General features: G+C 33.3%; 1 protein-coding gene across 2 annotated transcripts in view; it reads left to right on the forward strand.

The window, feature by feature from the left end:
• The first annotated feature begins 395 nt into the window (after positions 1–395).
• The window catches only part of dpr21 (defective proboscis extension response 21), a 113,599-nt gene continuing 90,759 nt past the window's right edge, over positions 396–23,235 (forward strand). For both annotated transcript variants that reach the window (XM_081747502.1, XM_081747508.1), the window contains exon 1: positions 396–586. In XM_081747502.1, coding sequence (XP_081603628.1) covers positions 485–586 — 102 coding nt within the window. In that variant the 5' untranslated portion in view covers positions 396–484. The remainder of the gene's footprint in view (positions 587–23,235) is intronic.

Here is a 23,235-nt window from a genome sequence, read left to right on the forward strand (position 1 = left end):
AATTTAGTCATATCGTAAATAGACATAGAAAAACATGATTTTGCATAGCACGAAATCAACTAACTGCGTCATGCAAGGTATTTCTATTTCTTCCATTTGAGCTATTGGAGTTCCTGTGGTTTGATATATACGGGTTACTTTCCGATGCACCATTTACTACTATTTACTTTTTAGTGTATACAATTACCGCTTGAGATATCAGAAATCTAAATTTGTGTAACAACTTTCTAATGAACATATATAACCACAAATTTAAAAAAAAGATACGTAAGTAAATTTGTGGTAAGAAATTTGACTTGAATGACTAAACACTTATATGGTTTCTATAAACTTCTAAATTTTCCGTTAAGTATGGGAAGTACATTGTACTTAATCTGTTTTCTCTTTCCTTTTCTTCTCAGGTTCTACGAAGTACGAGGATGCCTACTACACAGGCCACGAGGAGGGAGAAGAGAACCTTGTAAACTTGAGTCCCACACCGGGAATGGGACCCTATTTCGATACTTCAGCTTCAAAAAACACAACGGCATTAGTAGGGAAAACGGCAATTCTCACCTGTAGGGTGAGAAACATAGGGAACAGAACGGTAAGTGGTTTTATATATTTTCTTTAAAATTATTTATGGTAGGAAAAGTGGTGCTATTTTTACAAAGTTCGCACAGTGTAACAGTACGGTTGTTCAATGAACAAAACCTGCGCAGCCCGATTAGTGTTTCTTATGTATGCCATTTATTACTTAAATTCTTTACGATAGAGAGATTAACCAATGGCCGAAGCATAGAAACCCTAGTATTGCTACGGAGGAGACACAAATACAAGTGTCGGTGGAGCTGACTGTGCATCCTCAACATTCCATAACAATGAAGGCTCAAACTTGCGGTGTGTCACGCAGAATGACACACAGGATCTTTTAAAAAAATATCTTCCATCCATACAAACTACGTATGGTCCAGGAGTTAAGTGAACATAATCCTGATATGTGTATCGAGTTTTGTAAGCAGATGTATGAGGCATTGGCGTGTAGGACCAAAGTGCTAACAAACGTGAGTTTCAACGATGAGATTACGTTTTACTTGAAAGGCAAGGTCAACTGGCATGACTGTCGATACTGGTGTGACACAAATCCTCATGTATTTCGTGAAGGGAACACACTACACCCACAGTCGCTGAATGTTTGGGCGGTTATCTTCGGTAATCACATAATCAGGCCCTTCTTCATCGATGGAATACTAACAGGTGAGATGTACCTGGCAATGCTGCAAGACTTGATTCTACCATTGATTGTGGAGACATTGGAAGAGATTCTGCCGCCTGTTTTTCAGCATCCTGCAATTTGAAGCCTATGGTGTTCCGCACAAAGCCTAACAGCATTGCGGAGCTGCGCCATGCATAGTTGATGCCTGTATTCCATACCGGTAATGACTTTTACCCGTATTCGAGAGGAATTCGTCCAACGTTTAAATTATTATTCAGGAGGTGGGAAGTGCACAGTTCAAGCACCTCCTGCATTAATGTGGTATGTCGTAAAAGGTACCATGTTTCTCTCTGCTTACAGCTTTGCAATGTTTCTTCGACTTTACGAATGACCGCCATGTTGGCTAGGGACACGCTAGCGACATGCAGTTTCCAGAACTGGTCTTTACATTTGACTACCTTTCAAACGAGGTACCACACGATGGGGTTGCTATTTAAAATTTTGTAGTTACCCCTCGTAATTCCCTTAGACCCCCTCATGATGGATTCTCCTTATCAGCATAATGTTTTGTATATCCCTTGAAGGTTACAAAAGGTTTCATGATTTTATCTGCATTGGCTTCTTCAGCAGACTGGCCTTATTGTTATTCATAGAACACACTGTATATCTTAAAAATTCAGCATCCTTCATATATTTTATTGATGCGCTGTACTACAATAGGGCAGTTTTACAATCAAATAGCTTTTGTATTCGTAATTTCATGGTGTGAACAAATTGGTAGAAAACGTTTGTATATAGATTATTTTAACTTGTTCACCACTCTAATAAAATGTGAAGTTAGATATAATTTAATCGATTAACCTTATTATTACACTGCTTGAAAAAATCTTACTTTTTAAAAGCTGTTTTTTATTTGATACCTGATTTTATATAATTTGAGGCTGCTAATTACGGAAATGAAATTAGTTTTCCCCCATCACGTCAGGTGTTGTTACAAATCGGAAAACATGATTGCGTAAATTGTGCTATTTACACAGCAACGCTGTTAATATACAGTACATTATGACTATATATTTTTAACAACGGAACATTATTTTGCTCAATAACTAATCTGAACATTTATATTCTAAATTATTAAGGTTATTGATAAACCAACCTATCTGATTTTTGTCCCTGCCTTTTCACTTGGAAACCTATAAAACTAGATTTCCTTTTGTGAGTAGATCGTAAATCTTCACGTACCAACGTCCAACGATAATCCGCCAGCACTGTTGTACTCCAGCGTACCGGATAGCGGTATTTAATTGCTTTGATGTCCTGGTGAAATCTTTCACCATGTTATTCACTTAAATCATCATAATTAGAAGGAAAACTGTCCAAATGTAAGTACAGGAAATGAGTCTTAAGACTCATTTTGCACCCTAATGTTTTAAGCTTCTGGAGCATATTAGACACAATGTACTTGTAATTTTCGTGTTTGTTCTTCCCGAGGAAATTATGATACCTGTCCCTAAATGCACTGCATGCTTCCTTTCAACACTTGTCATACATTGTTCAAAGTCTGAGTCCTTAAAGAAGTTTCTGATCTGAGGACCAATGAATATTCCTTCTTTTAACTTAGCACTTGAAAGTTCTGGGAATTTTGTCACTAAATACTGGAAGCACTGCTCATCTTTATTCAGAGCTTTGACAAATTGTTTCATTAGGCTATGTTTAATATGTAAAGGTGGTAATATGGCTCTTGAAGGGTCTACGACGCAAGAGTCACATTTTTACTTCCTACATTGTGGCTTTCCCTGACAGGCGAATCAATTTGAAAAAAAAAATGAAAATGAAATCTTTAAGTTTAACGTCCCACGGTTATGCCGGTTAGGCTAAAGGAGACGGTGATAATGAGAAATGAGTGAAATGGTGGAATGAAGAAAGTGGGAGGAAACGGGAGAACCCCGAGAAAACCCACGAGCACAGTGTTTGTCCACCACAAAGTAAACACGGCGCGAGCTGGGATCGAATCAGGGACCCCAAGCACCGGAGGTGAACGCTCTACCACTGAGCCACCGCGCCCCCACGCGAATCAATTTGAGTCTAATGTTTATCGCGTTCTCTGCTGTCCCATTCGCAAATGTGGCATGGATATTCGGTGCATCCTTGCTGCTGTCCAAGAAACATACATATCACCTTTAGACCGCGGCACAATAAACACTGATGATCCTCGTATTTGACTTTTTTCAAAAGCATTTCCATACTTTCGCAAGTCTCCTTTCAATGTATAGAATTAGCAATGGATACAGAGGGTTGTTAGTTGCTGTTGTGAAGAAGCACATCGTTCAGACTTCTCTTGTTGGAATCAATGAAAAACTTCTATTCCTCTGCATTATATTCATCCCTTGTGAGTTTTATCATGAGATTTCTGACGTCGTTGGAAAAGACTAAGTGTCCATCAGCAGAAAAGTATTGTGCAAATTCTTTCTCACGATGTCTAAAATATGAACATGATGTCCCAGAAACTAATAAAATCTTTTCACTAAGCCTTAAGCCTAAGACTTCCGCTGCTTGCTTGGACAGATTGAAGTCTCGCACTAAATCGTTTAACTCGGGTTGTGTAAATAACTTCGGCTCAGCAGTTTCCTCTTTTCTGCTGTACATATCATCACCACACGCGGTGCTACTAGAAGCAGAATCTGTACACAGTAGTGCTTGCGGTGGGTTAGGTACTGGAATATCAGGACCATGTGGTACCTAGATCGTCATGCAGATGGCAGGTTAGAATATGTAAGGCTTCGTTTGTTTCTTGTGGCAAAACTTTTAACCTCACACGAACAGAAATAGCAGTCTCTACTATGATCTCTTGCTTCAAGCCACATCATTGGTATTCCGAAATGTAGAGATTTCTTCTTACTTTTGTCTAGTTCCATAGGTCTTCGACACATACTTTACATACTGATTTGTCTTGATCCCCTAGGCGTAATATGCACGTTTCACAAACGATGTAATATTTTGTTTCTGTTTCGACACTAAATAGCTGCAACAGATATAGCAGAAATAATCAGGATTATTCCGACACTTCCTACGTTCCATTTTGATTCAACATCATTGCTAAACACAACAAAATATACGACGACTCGTAGTTATCGTGATCACAGCTTACACAGCGTTGTTATTGCGTCCCCAACGTCATTAATGCGTCGTGATATAATTAGTACAGGAATACCACGACCATGCGGTACAGGTTGTAATGCAGATGCTATCAGATACTCTACATAATGTTAGCAGAATAAGTAACTGCACGTCTTTTATTACAAATTCAAAGATAATCAGAAGGATATGGCATCGAAAGTATATTTTTATGGGATTTAGGATTTTCTTCTGAAATATACATTTTTACGGCTAGTTTCCTCTCCCCTCCCATCTATTTTAAGGAAACTGTATGTGATAGAGCAAAACTAACTACATTTTTGGATTTCTCAGGTCAAAAACATTAAGAATACATTAATAGTTTCCAAACAGCAAAATCATAGTAGAGCAGTGTTATTATTATTATTATTATTATTATTATTATTATTATTATTATTATTATTATTATTATTATTATTATTATTATTAAATATTCTGCCTTTCCGCAGGTTCTGGGACTAATGATAATTTTTTTTTCAGTTTTAGATTTGATCCGATTAAGCTTAAGTTTAACATTTTTTATAAAATCGGAAGGATTAATAATAATCGTATAAAAAAACTTTTTAATATAATATCTCTATGAAATGTACTACAATAAAACTATTTTTTGGTGAAGTAACCCATTGTGGATATAAAACGAGCAGATTACTCTACGCTCAGTTTAGGGGCGTCAGGGTTTAAGAGCACTAGGAATGATAAAGATCATTTAGGAAATATACTTTGTTTAGCCATAAGTTTCCAATCTGCTTTTACTACAATGCTTTTGTTAGTTTACTTCTCTGTTTGTTAGAGCAAATCTTGGAACTTAACTTTAACACACTCTCATATTAACTAGAATCACAAATGCGTCTCTCTTAGCTTAAACGGTATAATCCTGAAACGTTAAACTGAAAGATTTCATTTTTAAAGTCTAAAAATTTATAAAAATAAGTTAAACCTGATGATAATACAATATTTTCACATAAGTTTTGCTGTGGCTTATTATTTCACTGTAAAATTAACTCTTTATGATTATAATTATCGACCATGTGCCAACCCAAACATTCACACAAGTTTGACTAATTCCAAATGATTAACCATTCTGTTAAGTTCATAATGAAAGAAGTTCGAACATGTTCTACTTTAGGAGGAAAGGGGAAAGAAACTATTGGCTACAATACTGTAATTAAATATTTTGAATAAAGATTTAAAAGTTAAAAAATAATAACAATAGAAAGCCTTTTAAAGCAGTTCTTGCTGGATTAATGTAGTGTAATAAAAAAAGATCTTTATTAAGAAAGAATTGAAAACCATTCGTCTAGCAATTTCCTGAATAAGCTTTTTCATGCTGGACGACCTCGTGCCCTCGCATACATATTCCACATACGAAAGTAATCTACTAGTTTTTAGATTAACTAATAAATACATTTTTGAATTATATTTTAATCAATCTAATGTTTTTGTATAGCTAAATTTTTCATATGAGTATTATTTTCTATTTTTCAGATCTGAAATATTAAGAAATCTTATTTAGTACAATTTTCATATTTCTAGTAAATAAAATGAAATCTTTATTTTGCTACATCGGCCATTTCGTGCTGGTGGCGGAAAAGTGAAAGAGTTTGTAGACCAAAGAAGATGAATGGTACAATAAATTACTTTCAAACGAATTGGCCAATCTTTGCCGCCCTACAAACTCGCTGGGGCAAGGCACGAATTTACAACCTTTTGCACGCGTCGTAAACATTTTACTACTGAGATGCCATGTACCAGCCAAATAGCACTAAACGTGTACAAGTCTTTAAAAAGCCAGTATTCATTTTTGTTAAAGATTTATAAAAATCTTCATGCACATGGCTTAAGAAGTAAACTTTGAAGCGTAATCAGGTCCACCTGAAATCCAATCAACTTTTTTAAAAAAACATATTTATTTAGCGATTTACATTTTTGAAATATAACAAGATAATGTTAGGTTATTTACGAAAATAAGCTTTTAAATTAATCACATATACATAATTGGACTGAATGTTATATATATAGGGTGGACCTATCTTGAGACGATCTTGTAACTTTCAAACAAATAGACAAAATTCGATTTAAAAAATTTGTAATATGCAAATGTCGACAGGCGGACATTGCTTGACATACTACGAAATACCACCAAATTCCCAGTCCTGCCAACCCAACATAATTGTATCTTTTAAGGTAGTATATTACGTCAGCTTGTTGCATGTCCAGCCCAAATCTATATACAAAATGAAATTTCACATATCATATTTATTGTTCAAAGTAACAAACTAACAACCCTTCAGGAATTAGATTTATGGGCTCTCAGCATCTAAGGCCCTTAAGCCCGTCACGTATATAAGGAATGACGTCCCTCGGTGAGCACACTCTGTGATGAAAAGGAAGGCAGAAAGGATTGGGGAAAGAAGGAAGCGGCCTGGGACCATTATATTAGATACCATCCCGGCATTTGCCTGGTGTTAACGGGGGAAAACCCAGGAAAAACTTTACTCAAGATGACTGGCCTGAAAAAAGCTGTAACACATTTTCAATCAAGTGCCCCCACCAGGAATGGAGTCAGAATTGCCCTCACTCTTCCTGTCAGCGTGGCTTCAGCCGAAAGGAGCTTCTCAAAATTAAAATTAGTTAAAAATTATTAATTCAAAAACTATGTGCCAGGAGCGCCTCGTGGGACTCGCCATGATGTCGACTGAGTTCGACGTTCTTCAAGACTTGACATAGATGTCATTGTCAGAGATTTTGCACACACAAAAAAAAAAAAAAATCGGAAGGTTTTATTGTAATTGTTGCGAGGTGCTGAAAACAAATGCATTTAAAATTGTTTAATTTGTTGCTAATTTTCACCCTAATAGAATTTAATTTTTAATTAGTTTTTCTTAAGTTATGCTTATTACTTATCACCCCCGAAGCCAAAGGTTGCAAAGTTAGGAAAGCAATTTGTCTAAATTATTCTAGATTTTAAGTTTCTGTTTTTATAGAAGAAAAATACATAGATGTTTTCTCATAAAGTTCCCTAAATTAACTAGGATATGTTTACTTACTTATCAAACTTACGAAAGTTAGAGGATTTCTAATACTTGATAAGACCTGTTATTATAGTCTTATAAGAGTGTCCAGCTTTTGTACAAATTCATGAAATACGTTTTATGAATTCTATGGACTTCAACTACTAGAACCTACATAAAAAGGGTTGTTTATATTGCTGTGCTTAAAACACGTTCAGCATACGCGAAATGTATTTTTTGTTATTTAACGTTATTAGACTAGATTGTTACACAGTCGGATATATGATAGATGACTTCTGATGTTATGCAAATAACAAAATAAGTTACAACATAGCAGTAATCATGTCACCATTAGTAGTATTCAATGAATGCTATTCGATATTGTTTTTGTTCATACATATCAGTACATAAATAATAATAACAATAACACAATGTAAATGATACCACACAGAGAAAAATCCATTCTTCGGACAGCGGTACATTGTACAAATATACGGTATCCTCTTGCATACTATAGAAATCAGTACGGAGCATACGTTATCCGTATGCTACATAGCCACTGCTCTTAGATGTTACATCATGCCGTTGCAGGATATCTGACATCTAACAGTTTTCCGTATATCACATGCATATACTTAAGTTACCTTTGTCAGCTATATGTTGTATACGTCCATTTGTATGTGAGATCCTGACCGCCTACATTGTTTCATACGGAAAGTACGTATAGATGGAACACTTATACGGAAAATATTATAAAACATGCGTTTTCAGTTATACGTCTGCTGTACGTTAAGTCCAAAAATTACAGGAATTACGCATGTAACCTATCTTTTTAAGTACGTCACCTACATTTTTTTTCTCAGTGCATATGCAATTTTTAAGTAGGAAATATACCTAAATGTATATTAATTTCTCTTTTCAAAACATGGGTTTACAAGATTAAAATCACTGTAATAAATGTAAAATACAAACTCGGACTAGAGGGGGGGCGCCAAAACGTCACTTTGCTCGAAAGAAAATTTTGCCTTGCTCCAACGCTGGTGAGCATCTATTAACAATAAATCGTCAATTTTCAAACAAAGTTTATAAAAATATTATTTTTTTTAAACCATCAGACGGATAAGAAACGAAATTTGGTGTGGTCCACAAAAACTAGAAATTTTCAATATACAGTGTTGAAAATTCCTATACAACTTCTAGTTTTCGAGATTGAGAGCGATTTCCTTGACAATCCAATGGAGTTAATTTTGTTTTTAATTACAACATGTTATGGAGGTCAATTAACTCTATCGTTTGCACGAATTGAATCTAGTCACCTCCGCGCCTAACTCACCTACCTTCTACGATCTACTCAGCTTCTCACCTACTTCCCTAATAACTACTACCCATCTACTTAAGTGTTATACATAACCTACTCACCTACTTCGCGGTGGCGTTTTATAGGCTCTTCCTTTCTTAAATTGAATGTGAAAATGGCTGAACCGATTTTCGCCAAGTATTACCCTCTGTAATGGTCACTAAAATTTGACGGTGAAAATTTGAAGTAAGTGGAGACTTGAAAACAAATGAGGTTGAGTTAATAACTATAACACTTAAGTATTTTCTAACAATCGTATAAATCTCATGGTTTTGGATAAAATACCTAGTAAACCAAGTTGAAAGATTATTGCGAAAATTTATTTTGGGCAGACTTCGTGAAAAATGGTTTCGAAATCTAAATACGTCCAATAAACGCAAAATCTATCTATTTTTCTATCGTATTCCTGTGCCATGAAATGATTCTGCAAGGTCTTGACTTTAAAGAAATATACTTAACCCTTTCAGCAGATACCCTCACAATTGTGAGTGCAAAACACATTACCTATAAACGTTGTGATTTCCAATGTACTCAACAAATGGCAATTCAGTACCTGACAACTTGTCATTGAGACACTCACAAATGTACGAGTACTTGTAGCTAATTTGTGTACTAAAATCGTATCATTGGCAGTTTTTCACAACTGAAAGTAGCATTCACAATAGTGAGGATATCTGCTGAAAGGGTTAATCTGTCCATTGTACACTACTTTGTTAAGATGAATGTTCTAGTTGAAGTATGTCTGGTGAATATATATATATATATGTGTGTGTGTGTGTGTGTGTGTGTGTGTGTAAACAAAGTTCCTAAGCTCAGAAAGGTTCACTAACATTATTGGTTATTCTATAGTTGCTATCAAGCTAACACCACCTGTGCTTCTATTCTTTAAAAAATATTTGAAGTACGGGAATCACTGCTCAAATAACGGTTGCGTATCTATGTTATCTTTGGTATATGTCAAAAACCGTGTACATAGTATGCACGAATAACTGATAATCTCTCTCTCTCTCTCTCTCTCTCTCTCAAATATGTACATACATACTTGTATGTAAACAAAGTAATTCATCTGTATGAAATATACATATAAATATTCAGACTTCAGAAAAAAACACTGAATGGAGCATAAAAAATATATAGAGAAAGATAACGTTGACAGATGATGAAGATAGAAAACGAGCGTACACTAAAAGGAAAAAAACGAAATGAATGAAAAGTAAATTGGACACAACCATGCATCACTGACATGTAAAATTAAAAATTCAGCAAGAGATCTATAGAATGATTAATTTCTTCTGTGCGTAGTATAGGGTAAAAAGAGAAAGCGAGAGAGACTGAGAAGCAAGAGGGAGAAAACTGTCATAGTTTCTTTTTCTCCTCTTGTTGGTCTATCGGTTTCCTCCCTTCTCCTAACGTACCTATATACATATTTTTCTCAACTATACTATTCATTCTTTCGTTAAGATAGATATTTATTTTACAAACACTAAGTGTATGACAGTGATATCATATATATTCCAAACAACAGCATACGAGAGAAGAAGAAGAATATACTAGAATCAATTAGGATGCAGCTACTAAGTTGTTACTAGGTTTAAATCGTATATAAAAAGTTATCAAATAGAGAAAAAATATACATATTCGAAATTTGTATGTTGTAAAATATTTGAGTTGGAAAGCCTTATGGTAAACGTTGAAGACGTTTGGTAAGATAAATAGAACTACCAGGTTGAAAGAAAAACAGAAACGCTGTTCATGTACGTATATACGTAGAGTATATGTACATTACTACATATATATGTAATTTGTGAATGTATGCATGTATGTGTTTAGTTAAACGTTCTGTAGTATCCGAAACTCTCGCAGTGTTTATCTACAATCTACACGAAAGGGAAAGTGTGGATATTTGATTTAAGTATTACAACAGTACAGATTAAGTACACAGTAACTTCAATGATTTTGGGACAGATTTTCCCCGATTTGAATTGTGGTAATTTACGATTGTTTTATTTCATCAAGATAGAAAAAATGAAAATTTATATATATATATATATATATATATATATATATATATATATATATATATATATATATATACGAAGTGAAATGAAATCAAAAAATGAATTTTTGACGAACACGCCCCTAAAGTTACAAGAATAAAATGTGAAATACATGTGAATGACAGCGATGCAAAAATCGATAGAATGAAAAAAAAACGAATAGGAAAGGTAAAAATGTTCTCAGAAGACATTGTCCGCCATATACTGATACATTACACAATCAAAAATGTGGTAAAACAAAATATTTTCTTTGACAAAACAATGTTAATCGACTTTAACAAAAGAACTAAAAAGTAGAAAATAATAAAAATGCTCAAAAGAAGAAAATAATAATAAACCGCTTAAAAGCAGAAAATAATTCATTACTATTACATATAAAATGTTTGAAGTCTGTACCACTCAATATGGATTGTAATTTTCCGAATCATTAGATCGTTGTCTTGGTACAGACTTCAAATTTCTTTTATAGATAAAAGTAATTAATTATTTTCTTCTTCAAAGCGGTTTATTATTTTCTTCTTTCTAGTGCTTTTATTATTCTCTTCCTTTGAGCACATTTGTTGAAGTTGATTAATATTGTTTTGTTAAAGGATTTTATTTTCCGTTTTAGTGCGTTTCGTTTTTTTTTCTTACAGTTTATTAAATTTTTCCACTTTATTGTTACCCTGATAATTTAGTTTGATGCCTAACTAGAGGCAAGACACTAACTTGCTATAAAATTGGTCGGCCTGCAAAACATACATATATATATTGATGCGTTCCAGAACTATGTGTAAATATATACCGGGTATTAAGATTTATATGGAACCTGATAAAATTTTATAAAGAATCTGCAAGGAAATATGCTCTTTCAAACTGAAAAAGATAAACAATATTGGTACTTTATTTCATCTATTTTGAAGTTACTCATAAATATTGATACTACACACGCAAGCATATATCAATACAGCAGGTATGACTTGTTCAGTGAATTTTTTACCCGCCCTCTTTACGTTGGATAGTTTCCGAACTATTGGCGTCCGAAAGTCATTTTCCCACGCTTTCGGCACCTTGTAGATCCGAAACTATTTCCGATAGCCGAAAGTTCAAGAGAACTTTTTTTCTTGTCTCAGTGGCAAGAGTCACCTCCTAAGAGTTGTAACACTTATTTTGCAACACCCGATATATATATACAACTAGATTATATGTTGTATCATCTAATGTTTCATATAATGTTTGAACAAGACTTATAGGTTCAATGACATGCTTTTTAAAAGAATGAATATCCATTATATAGTATCTTCCAGATGTTTGAAAACACTATAGAACAATGTATAATACAAAGGACGTATAACATATAAACTATTTGTATTCGTTTGGAAGAGTTTACTGTACAAATAGAGAACAACAGAAACGTGCCTTACACAACAGATTCGCACAGCATAGGGCAGCCATTAAAGTTGAATTTCCTTGAAGTAACAGTTATTTTCCTTGATGACTGTCTTGCGCACTGTCGGTATAGGCTGGATCAACTTTAGTAGGACTGAAATAGGTATAAAAGTTGTCATTCTTGCTGGAGAACCTTCCACAGATGCGCAGAATTCATGAGACGCTTCTTGCGAACGCTCGTGTCTAATTCGTACTGCAGTAGTTAAATTGGATTGTAATCGGAACAAGGGAGACCCATTCCACGCTTTGGTGTATTTTTTCTTCATTAGGAACTTCACATAATGTTTACAAAAAAATTTGTATATTTTGTGTCAGTGTCTGCTAGTTAAATGAACATTCAACCAATCAGACGCGTACCAATGGCTTGGCATTTTGTTGCAGGATGCTATAATGATCATTTTACATGTTTCCCTTGATTTTCACTAAATCTCCCTTTGTATTCTCTTCACAATACCGCCATACCATCACCAAATTCCTTCAATGTTTCCCAGTTGGAGTTATGGACAGAAACTACAGAATAACTCCTGGAGTCGGCAGCCATAAATTGACAGCGCCTACTTCAAAAAATGTGAAACTTTGATTCATCTGTAAATAAAACCCTTCTCCTGTCCTTCTCTGTCTAGTTATCCTGCCTTAGTCCACTGGTTTCTTTCTGCTACATTCCTTTCTGGACTCTTCTCAGTTAAATATCCTTTTACTGTTGATTCATTCACGGAGGTATTCCCACATGTGTTGTACTCAGCGAGCAAGTACAAGACGGATTTGAATCTATCGCGCTTATATGTCACTAGCGAAAATCTATACTCACGTCACGATATTTTTCTGTGTGTTTCAGAGCATGGCAGATCGATAGATCGATATTCATACCAGCCTGCACCTCGATACCAGTGAATCGTTTTTGCAATTCTACTGACAGGCAATTTCAATGTGTTTGCTATTTGTCGCACTACCTTTCTGTGTACAAAGTCAATACCATTAATGGCACATCATGCAAAATGGTTGGTGCACTTCTCAGATGAAATCTTACCACTCACTAAAACACACACTAGATCCATTTATCCACTTTCTGAGTTTCAAACGGTCATTTTACTAAAGAAAATGTAATCACACTGTACAAAAACGACCTTCTGTTAGTCAACTGTGTTCCTCCAGTGGTCTCAAGGCGCTAGATCGCGCTTTACTGGTACAAGTTCTTTCACACTAGTAACAGCCTTCCAAGCGAATAGCACAATCCTGAAGTTCCGTTATGTTTTTACTGCAAGAATCATGTTTGTAGCTGTCCTAATGACAGATCATTTATTGCTACTAATCTATTTTATCTGTGTTGCTACCAAAGCTTCCAACGATCCAGGTCATACAGTTACTCAATACTTCCCTGCAACAGTTAAGTGTCTCCAAACTTCTAGAGCAGAAGATAATTAGTTAGTCAGTTAGCTGGAGAGGTGATCACAAATAATCAAAATATAAAATACAAATATTGTAATGAAACAGTTTTCCTTTCTAATGTATAAAAGTTTTTGTAACTATTTAGTTTATAATCCATGATTTAACCTAATCATTGAAATTACCTAATCTAACAAACTTGTCTTTAATACCACTGGGTCGAAACTTCTTCTTTAGCAAATAGCAAATGTAAGTCATGAATAGATGTAAGAGTCAGAGATACATTAAGTGGATTTGTGGAAAACGCAAAGAGAAAACGATTCACTGTCACATTTGTCCAATCTCTGATGGGACGATAATGGAACTGGGTCTAATACTCACTGCCATTCAAGGCCTATTTTACTACTCAAGCACAACGTTCATCTCGTGACCTACTTGAACATTCGCCATTGATCTCTTTCATTCTTTCACTCTTTATATGGTTATCTTTTGCTTTATATGTTATGTTGAGATTATAAATACACTCAAGATGTTGTAATAGTCAGGACACTTGAAGAATTTTATAGAACATATTCAAAGTACTTTCCGTTATTTATACTCCACACATATTGCATTAAGACTATCAATGATTGTGGTTCAATCAATTGACAACCGTTTTTCGATTGTTAATGCCAGGCGTTGCTGTACAATGTTTTTCTGAATTGTTATGCCATACTCTTGTGATTCTTTGTATTCATAGACTTTCAAGAAGAAAAATAAATATTTTAGATTGCAGTTTCACTTTTTCTATACATGAAAGCAAGGGTTGTTTCCTTTTAGGAATAGTCAATCGATTGTGTAAGCTCTAATAGTTCCTTCGTTTCGACACTCGTGTAGTCAGCAACATACTTCAGTTACTTTTCTTCCTCGTGTTGCACCAGGTACCAATTTTAAAGAAGGTGAGCGAACCTCCGAGATGCATTGTAACAAGGATTGAACGGGAAAAGAATTTCAGTTCTCACTGAGAATCGAACCCGAGTAGTACCGAATACATAACGCTCTGAGTGAATTTAAGTTGGTATCAAAAGAGCGCTGTCAAAACCACTTGTCACAATCTTTTGACTAGGAACCTCAGAATTTCCATAACGACAGGATTATGGTGTTGCAAGACAAATGACAGAAGATCATAGAACAAAATAATGGATATATACGGTTTGATAATGTTAGTTTCAAATTACAATAAATGTATTTCCAATTTTGGTCTCCAAGAGATCAATACGTTTTAAACAACTAAATATTATATAATGCAATATATCTATTTTCGGATGTGAGAAAAAAATACCTCTACTTCTCCAATATGTAAAATTGATTTATCGGCAACTTTTGGAGACTTGAGAAAGGGGAAAAAATTGTTCCAGTTCTCTAGAAATTTGAACAATGTGTTTCCAAAATCAGAAACTAATGGATTGTACATATTTTGGGTGTATTCCCAAAACTTTTATATCACCAGAAGAATTATCTTTTTCATTTATCACTATGTTTCATCCTTGTTCAATTTATAGTTTTCTGATGGGATTTAAATAATGGTTCATAATATCCGAATATTTTGAATATATTAACTTTCCATTTTGTTCGCATAAATATTGATTATACTATAGTTTCCTGGAATGCAGTCATGGAAGAAATGAAATATTTTTTAATTTAACAAACGACTATATGACAGAATATATATATAAAATCTAGTTTAAATTCTAAAATTTTAAACACGAATTTTTAGTGTTTTTAAATTATTTTCTTTCCCGAAATAAAAATGAATGGAAATCTTGATACCTAATTAAATTCCAGACAAGAGATATTTCCTATGGAAAAGGAAAATAAAAATTGAATGCGTAATATTTCTTCTTGTCTTTCGTTTCTTTGTTCTGATCTTAAATTATTTTCATAATTTCTTTAGGATGTTTCTTTTCTTCTTTTCGTTTGCATTTTTTAACCATTTTGATTATTGTTTTTTCCTTGTCGTATACTCATTGAAAAATCAGGCATTCTTTTGTTTCACGACATCTAGTGATGAATTTGTGAATTTCTTTCCGGAGCGGAAACAAATGAAGGTCTTATGATGACGCTTTTCTTCTTTTTCCTGTTTTTTCCTTATTGAGTTTTTTTTTTTTTTTTTTTTTTTGGCGTAAAGTAAAACTTGAGAAGTAGGACTTGGTAGATTAGAAGAAAGTAATAGGGATACATAGTATCGGATTTTTAACAAAATGTAAAACAAAAAGAATTTCTAAAACGAAGTAGGAAAGAAAAATACAGAAGAAGGAAGCAAATACCTAAGGAGATATTCCAAGTACAAAATAAATCATCCTCTTATGAAGACCTCTTTCATTATTTCATGCTGAAGTTCTGTTCTTTAACAATTGAGTTCGAGGTAATGACATTTTCCAGAAAAAGTGTTTACCTTATCTCTTACTAAAAGTAAATAAAAAAGGTGACAAGATATAGTTTCTGTATAGACGCTCATTATATATACATGTATATATACATACATCTTCGATTCAACCAGTCTTTTGAAACATTTCAGTGAAACATGATTAAGAAGCTTTATGCTGTTTGAAAGGACTTTTATTCTCTTTTGATGTAGAGTTTCACCTAGAACAAAGCTACGGGAAATTAATTCTTTTATTTCAATGAACACTTTTTCTATTTATAAATACATTTCCTTTGAACCTAGGTCGGTGCCTCGTTATCTTTCTAAAATTATTATTCTCTCAATAACCTTTCTGTGCTTAGAAATGTAAAGATTTTACACCATTTGGGACACACCATAGGATGGAGGTAAGATTATGAAAGAGTTCTTACCATGTTCTGCACACTATTATCCTCCCACTTTAATTTGCTTCACATATCTCTTTTAGAAAGGTTGAGGAAACTTTAGAGTTCCATTTCAATGAGTGGAGTACGAGAAAATTTCCCACCCCCTCTGGTGATCGAACCAGTGTTCCAGTTGATAGGCAAATACCTTACCATCTTCACCAGGGCTACTCTGAATGCTATACTTACGTGTGCCTAACAGGAACGTAGCGAAAGTGCGGAGGTTCAAGGTAATCGAACATTCCCAATTCTTAGAGATTATATTGAAACAGGTTCTGACTACGCTCTTTAAATTCACCTTCATTGAAGGTTGATTGAGTGTTGTCCATCTAGATAGTTGTTACAGATGTTATTCTTTCAGATTAAAGCAATAAATTTATAAAACAAGCGTCTGGAAAGAAAAATAATTATTTTCCTTGCCGAGTGTCTTTGATCCGAATCTGAATCAATAAATATCATTTTGCATTTTAGAAATTTCATTTCCAGGCTAGATAAACCCCTTACAAAATACTTAAGTTCAATGACACATGAAGTTTGTGTGTCATGCTTTCCAGCAAGAACTGAGCTAAGGTATCCATAAGAATTAAGGACTTAGTTTAATATCCATCTATTAGTGGAAAAACATTATTTAACAATATCTTATATACATTGTCATAGTTTCAATGTCATCAAGCAACACGAGTGCAGCTATATGTATAAAGCTCTTGTGGTTCATCATAATCTGACGTCTATGCCAGAACGTCCATCAAGAGTCTCCATGTGTGGCATGTAGTGAAGCAGCGAAAGGCTTGTTGATACTTCCGCAGAATTGAACCTGATTTGTAGCGTGACGTAATGCTGGTCCATCGATAACGTACACGATAGGAAACAGAGGGTTCGCACAACAACACGCTTGCAGATCGCTGGATTGAAGGATAGTTGGAATTGCCTAACTGATATGATGGTGATCAAAGTATGGTCAGGGATGCCGTGGCTCTATATAAATATACTGTTTGTTTTTTCTTAAATATGAATTTGTTTTTATAATGAATTTGAATATTAAGATATTTAAAGAATATTTATTATGAATATTATTTATGAATATTATATATTTAATATTGAATATTATTAATACTATTGAGAATGTTTTTTGTATATTGATGTGAAATGAAAGGGTTAATGGATTGTTAGTTAATAAGTTTTATTGTGTGATATTATAACAATAATAACATAGCATTGCATTTTGTTTATAGCTATTTTAAGGCACAAGTAAAGGGGAATATTTATTTTTATTAGTGAGATTGGTGCCATTAGCTTATGCAGATTATTATTTATATATTTAAGACAATAAACATAATATTGAAATGGGAGCCGTAAAAAAATTAATGAAATATAATAAATTAATGAAACAGAAAACAATTTTAATTTTCTAAAACAGCAAAGGTTTACATTAACCTTGTAAATAAATGTAAACAACTTTTGTGAAAGGAAAAGTGTTTTACTAAAACAGTAGGTAAAACCTTACTTTTAATAGCAAAATATAATATAAATAGTTAAATTTTTAAATAGGCTTTACAAAAAATTCAACAATGGCAGCACACTTTTTTGGCCAGTAAGTTATTTTTTCCGTATCCTTTTTGTTTTATATTATAATAACACGCTATTCTTAATAGTTGGCAGGTTTTTAAAAAGGCTAAAATAAAATATGTCACTGCTACTATTAAATGTTAAATAATTAAATTTGTTTTCTGTTTTATTAATTTATTATATTTTATTATTTTTACGGCTCCCATTTTAATATTATGTTTATTGTTTTAAATATATAAATAATAATTTACTTAAGCTAGTGGCACTAATTACATTAACAAAAATAAATATTCCCCTTATTTTTGCCTTAAAATAGATATAAACAAAAGTAATACTATGTTATTATTGTTATAATACCACGCAATAAAACTTATTAGCTAACAATCCATTAACCCTTTCATTTCACATCAATATACAAAAAGCAATCTCAATAGTATTAATAATATTCAATTAATATTAATATTTAATATTACATTGAAGGGTAAGGGAAGAAAAGAAGGAATGTCACAAAACTGCATTTTCGAGAAAACGATTTAATATTGAAAACTGCGTACAAAAAATAGGGTTATGAAATTTTTGCCACTTTTTACATCAACATTTCTACATCTACGCATGCATGCCATAGACAGTCAAATAGTACCAAGAGTCACCAACAGATAGGACAAAGCACCCGAAAAAGTACATACATGGACATTCCTTGTTTTTCCCCGTACCCTTCATATGTAATATTTATAAATAATATTTATAATTAATATTTTTAAATATATTAATATTTAAATTCATTATAAAAGAACAAACCAAGTGTAGAATACAAGTCTATTTTTCCCCTGTTCCATTGCACAATTGCCCTTAACACCTCATAGCTGAAAATGTCTTTAATCATATTGGTAGACATTGTTGTAGGAGTTGAATAGAGGCCACGTGAAATCTGAATACTTTGATGCCCCACTCCCATCCTCGAAGAGAATAATGGGCATCCACATAGCGCTAAGGAATCCAAATTCACTTCATTAAATATGCACCTTTAACTTTGTCCCGCAAGGTCTCCGAACATACTCCCTATCCAACACGTGTAGGGCATGGTGGAATAAACATAATTACCAACCGGATAACGCCGAGAAGAATTACCCGGTTTTGCGAAGCTATTCAATGGTGCCGGGATATCAATTCGCCTGTCGATCTGCTCAAATATTGTGTGTCCGCTTGAAGATTATAGGTCCTATTAAGGTTTATGTGACTACTCTGTATGTATTTTGAATACTCTGTACAACATATTTGGAATATTTTATTCGTATGTTGGTTTACCTACCACAACCAACTTTTTGTCAGTATGAGTACACTTGTATCCGTCTACTATAGATCAATTCTTTCTCAGAATAAATTTAAAATTAGAAACGTTCTAGTTTACTTAGAAATGAAAAGAAAACGTTATTACACATTTAGCTTTAAGCTGTGTTCCAAACACTCTTGGAGGTTTTGGCAAAAATTACAATCGATAACACTATTACGAGGTTAACTTGTTTTCTTCACTTTTCGAAAAATATGGTATTTTCTTTTTTCTTCTTTAGTTTCAAACAGATTATGATATTAACTTGAAAATTAGATATGAGTTATAAAATGCAGTCGTTGATTTCGTTTTCAACGCTAAAATAAGAAAGAAAAGAAAAACGATACTAGTGCTTTTGCTGCTTGTGTTAGCTTTCAGTTTATGCTGTATATCAGGCCTGTGCTCATCACGAGAACATTTCGGACTGGTCATCAACCGTGTAATGGCACAAGCTTTATTCCTCTACAAACAATTTCGACCAGATAATGATCGTACGCTCGGTAGATGATGTGTAATTTAAAGCCAAGATTCATGAGACATATTGTATAAGCGTGGATATATCTCCCTTAGACTAGCAATCTTCTGCATCGCTGTTGCAAAATGTATTATCTCTTTCCACCTAAAATACCTTCTATGCATATATATCGTCTAAGAATTATGAGGTACCACAAAGATATTACGGTAAGGTTTCGTGTATTTATAATTCTTCTCGAACTAAAGAGATTAGATATGCTAGTTCACTAAAATTGACTCCTGTAATTCCTTGTTTGTTATACTCATTAAAATCTTAAGTGAGAAGTAAAATTGTTCTGCCAATAACTCTAAGGTAATTTTGTGAAGAACTATCTTATGCTTATGGAATTTGTTAACAAGAAATTGTATTCGCTGAATTTGTTTTTCGATGTACATTTTCTCAGCAGCTTTGCACTATATTCTTCATATATTCTGTAATTGAATGCAATATATGTTTTATATTTCAACGTAACTAGATTCTCGAGTCACCTAAATTAACATGTTTCTGTAAAAAAAATGAAAGAATTTATTATTATTATTATTATTATTATTATTATTATTATTATTATTATTATTATTATTATTATTATTATTATTATTATTATTATTATTGATAATGAAATAAATGTCACGTCAAGTTTTCCAAAGGGACGAGACAGAAATCTTTCAATAGAAACAGCTACATATCCTAAGACGCGATTTAACATCCATATCTTGTTGAGGCATGACATACTCTTTTCTTTCGAAGGCAACCCTACTTTCACGTCTCATGCTTACGATCTATAAACTAATTACTATTGCAACGCACTGAAAAAAAATCCGTTATCCGGATAGCGATATATTGTACAAATATACGGAATCCTTATATTTACTACCCAAAACCGTATGAAGCACACGTTATCCACATGCTACATACTTTTCCTGTTTACATATTACATCATGCCGTTGCAGAATGTCTGACATCTAACAGTCTTCCATATATTACACACATATAATTATGATACATACAGTAAGCCAGCTATTGTTATATGCGTCTATCTGTATGTGAGATCCTGACCGCCTATATAAGTCCTTTCTTTCGTACGTAAAGTACGTTTATTCCAAACACTTATACAGAAATCACGTAAAAAATATACTTTTTCAGTTATACTTTTACTGTACGTTCAGTCCAAAAACTACAGAATTTACACATGTAACATACGTTTTTATGTACATACTTTTTCTCATCGCGGATGATTATTGAAATTAAATAATTTCGAAAGAAATACTGGATTGATAATATAGGAGGGAACAGCAGAACCCCAAGGAAACCTACATACGCTTTGTTGTTCGCCAGAAACTCAGATACACTGAGATTGAATCAGGAACTTCTTGCACTGGAAGTTATTGCTCTATCGCTGTGCCACATGGAGAGAAAAAACGTACGTGGCATATAAAAAACATATGTTACATGCGTAAATTCTGTAGATTTTGAAGTAAATAACCATCCGTATGTAACATTCTGCATCAAAAATATAAGCGAAAACATGTTTTATACGTGTCCTTCATAGAAGCGTACTGATGTTATTCGTGTGAATTCATCTACAGTATAGTAACGGTACATTTAGTCGTAACCGTATGCACGAATTATTAAGTAGGACACATACTAGCTAACAGTATAATTGAAAGAAGTATGTAGCTTACATCCTATACATATATCTGTTGCATTCATTCATCAAACAGCATCATTACTGTACGCATTCATCTTATGTGCGATTAGATATAGAATGTATACTGTAAATATGCATTATTCGGATTTACAGTATGCCGCATACAATATGTATATACTATACAGCATACAGACTATTTGTATGTAAAAAGCAAAAGTGCGACGTAACAACAGGTGTTAAACAACACACTTTAACGATCACGACAATTTGTTATTTTTCCAGCATGACATCTCCTTCCGAATTCTAGCATAAATATCTAGTAACTGATAATGAGAATTGTATTAGTTTTACTAATAATCAATAATCAATAGTCAAAGCTTTAGGCGGTATATGTGACATTTATAACAAGGAACAAACAGTATTACTATATATACAGCAGGAAGTATTATATTTTTGTAATTCTTCATGAAAATAGTGTTCTAAGGGTAGGAATGTTTCGGCATTTACATGACTAGAAGTCCTGACATCTATTTTCCTTACGTGCACTACGAAGATATTGTGAATTGTAACAAAATAGAAGAAACTATACCAATTAAATATTTGCACTCGAACAATTTGACACAAATGCAGAAACAATTAGAAAAAAAAACACAGTACGAGTTTCAGTAGGATAAGCTCACAGTGATTGTTATTTATTTATATGGCATCACACATGACAAAGAAAACTACCGCTGTATGTATACAAGCGGTCAGGATGCCAGATACAGATGAACGTATCTAACATATAGCTGGCGTACTTAATATATGAAGTTTATTCGATGTCAGATATACTGCAGCGACATGATGTAAAACCTACAGAGAAAAAGGTCAATACGTATATAACATAAGGATAACGTATGCTCTATGCATATTTGCATAGAAAACTTATGTAAGCAGGGGCATACGTATTTATTAAGGGTGCGCCTACCTTCTTATCCATCTCTGGCATCGTAACTGTTTGTAGGACTTTAATGAATGTATTCAATATACGTGCTACTGCGTTACTACAATGTATTTAAGGCTACACTATAGTCTGAACCAATTCAAATGAACCTTTCCTTCACCATTATCCAATCGTGTGTTATACTTGATATTTACAATCTTCGCAGCTAGATCTAATTCAACTACAAGGAATACTAAGACGTTTGCTGGATAATGATGTAATAAGACTAAATCGTTATCGTTTTGCTGGTAAGTGTTACTTGTTGGCTTTATAAAATCTTAGACTAATATATTTGTCCGTCTTCTTCTGTATAGTAAACAAATTGCATATGACAATGATCAGATACTTCTTAGCCAAAAAAAGATAACTTAAAATTTTAATACTGATTAATGTATGAGACTTACGACATATCTAAAATATGGAACCATAATTAGTAAATTTTCACTAAGCTACTGTAGCGAATGCTGTAATACAAGGCTACATTCAATGAATATATCGTTCTCTTCAATATGGCATCAATGATGTTACTGTTGTGGCGAATGGTGTGTCAAGTTAATGGCTTTGTATTAGAATATAGTATAAGATTAATACATTCTCATAAGTAAATTTCGAATGATAATTAGTATAATATTAAGTTTTTAATACATTTGGAAATAGAATTGAGATTTTTGCTCTTGTCTGATATCATATCTTATTTAACTATGAGATAGTAGATATATAATGATATACCCCAATAAAGTTTGCTT

This window comes from Thermobia domestica, chromosome 2 (genome assembly GCF_964235325.1).
Source record: "Thermobia domestica chromosome 2, izTheDome1.hap1.1, whole genome shotgun sequence".
Classification (NCBI taxonomy): domain Eukaryota; kingdom Metazoa; phylum Arthropoda; class Insecta; order Zygentoma; family Lepismatidae; genus Thermobia; species Thermobia domestica.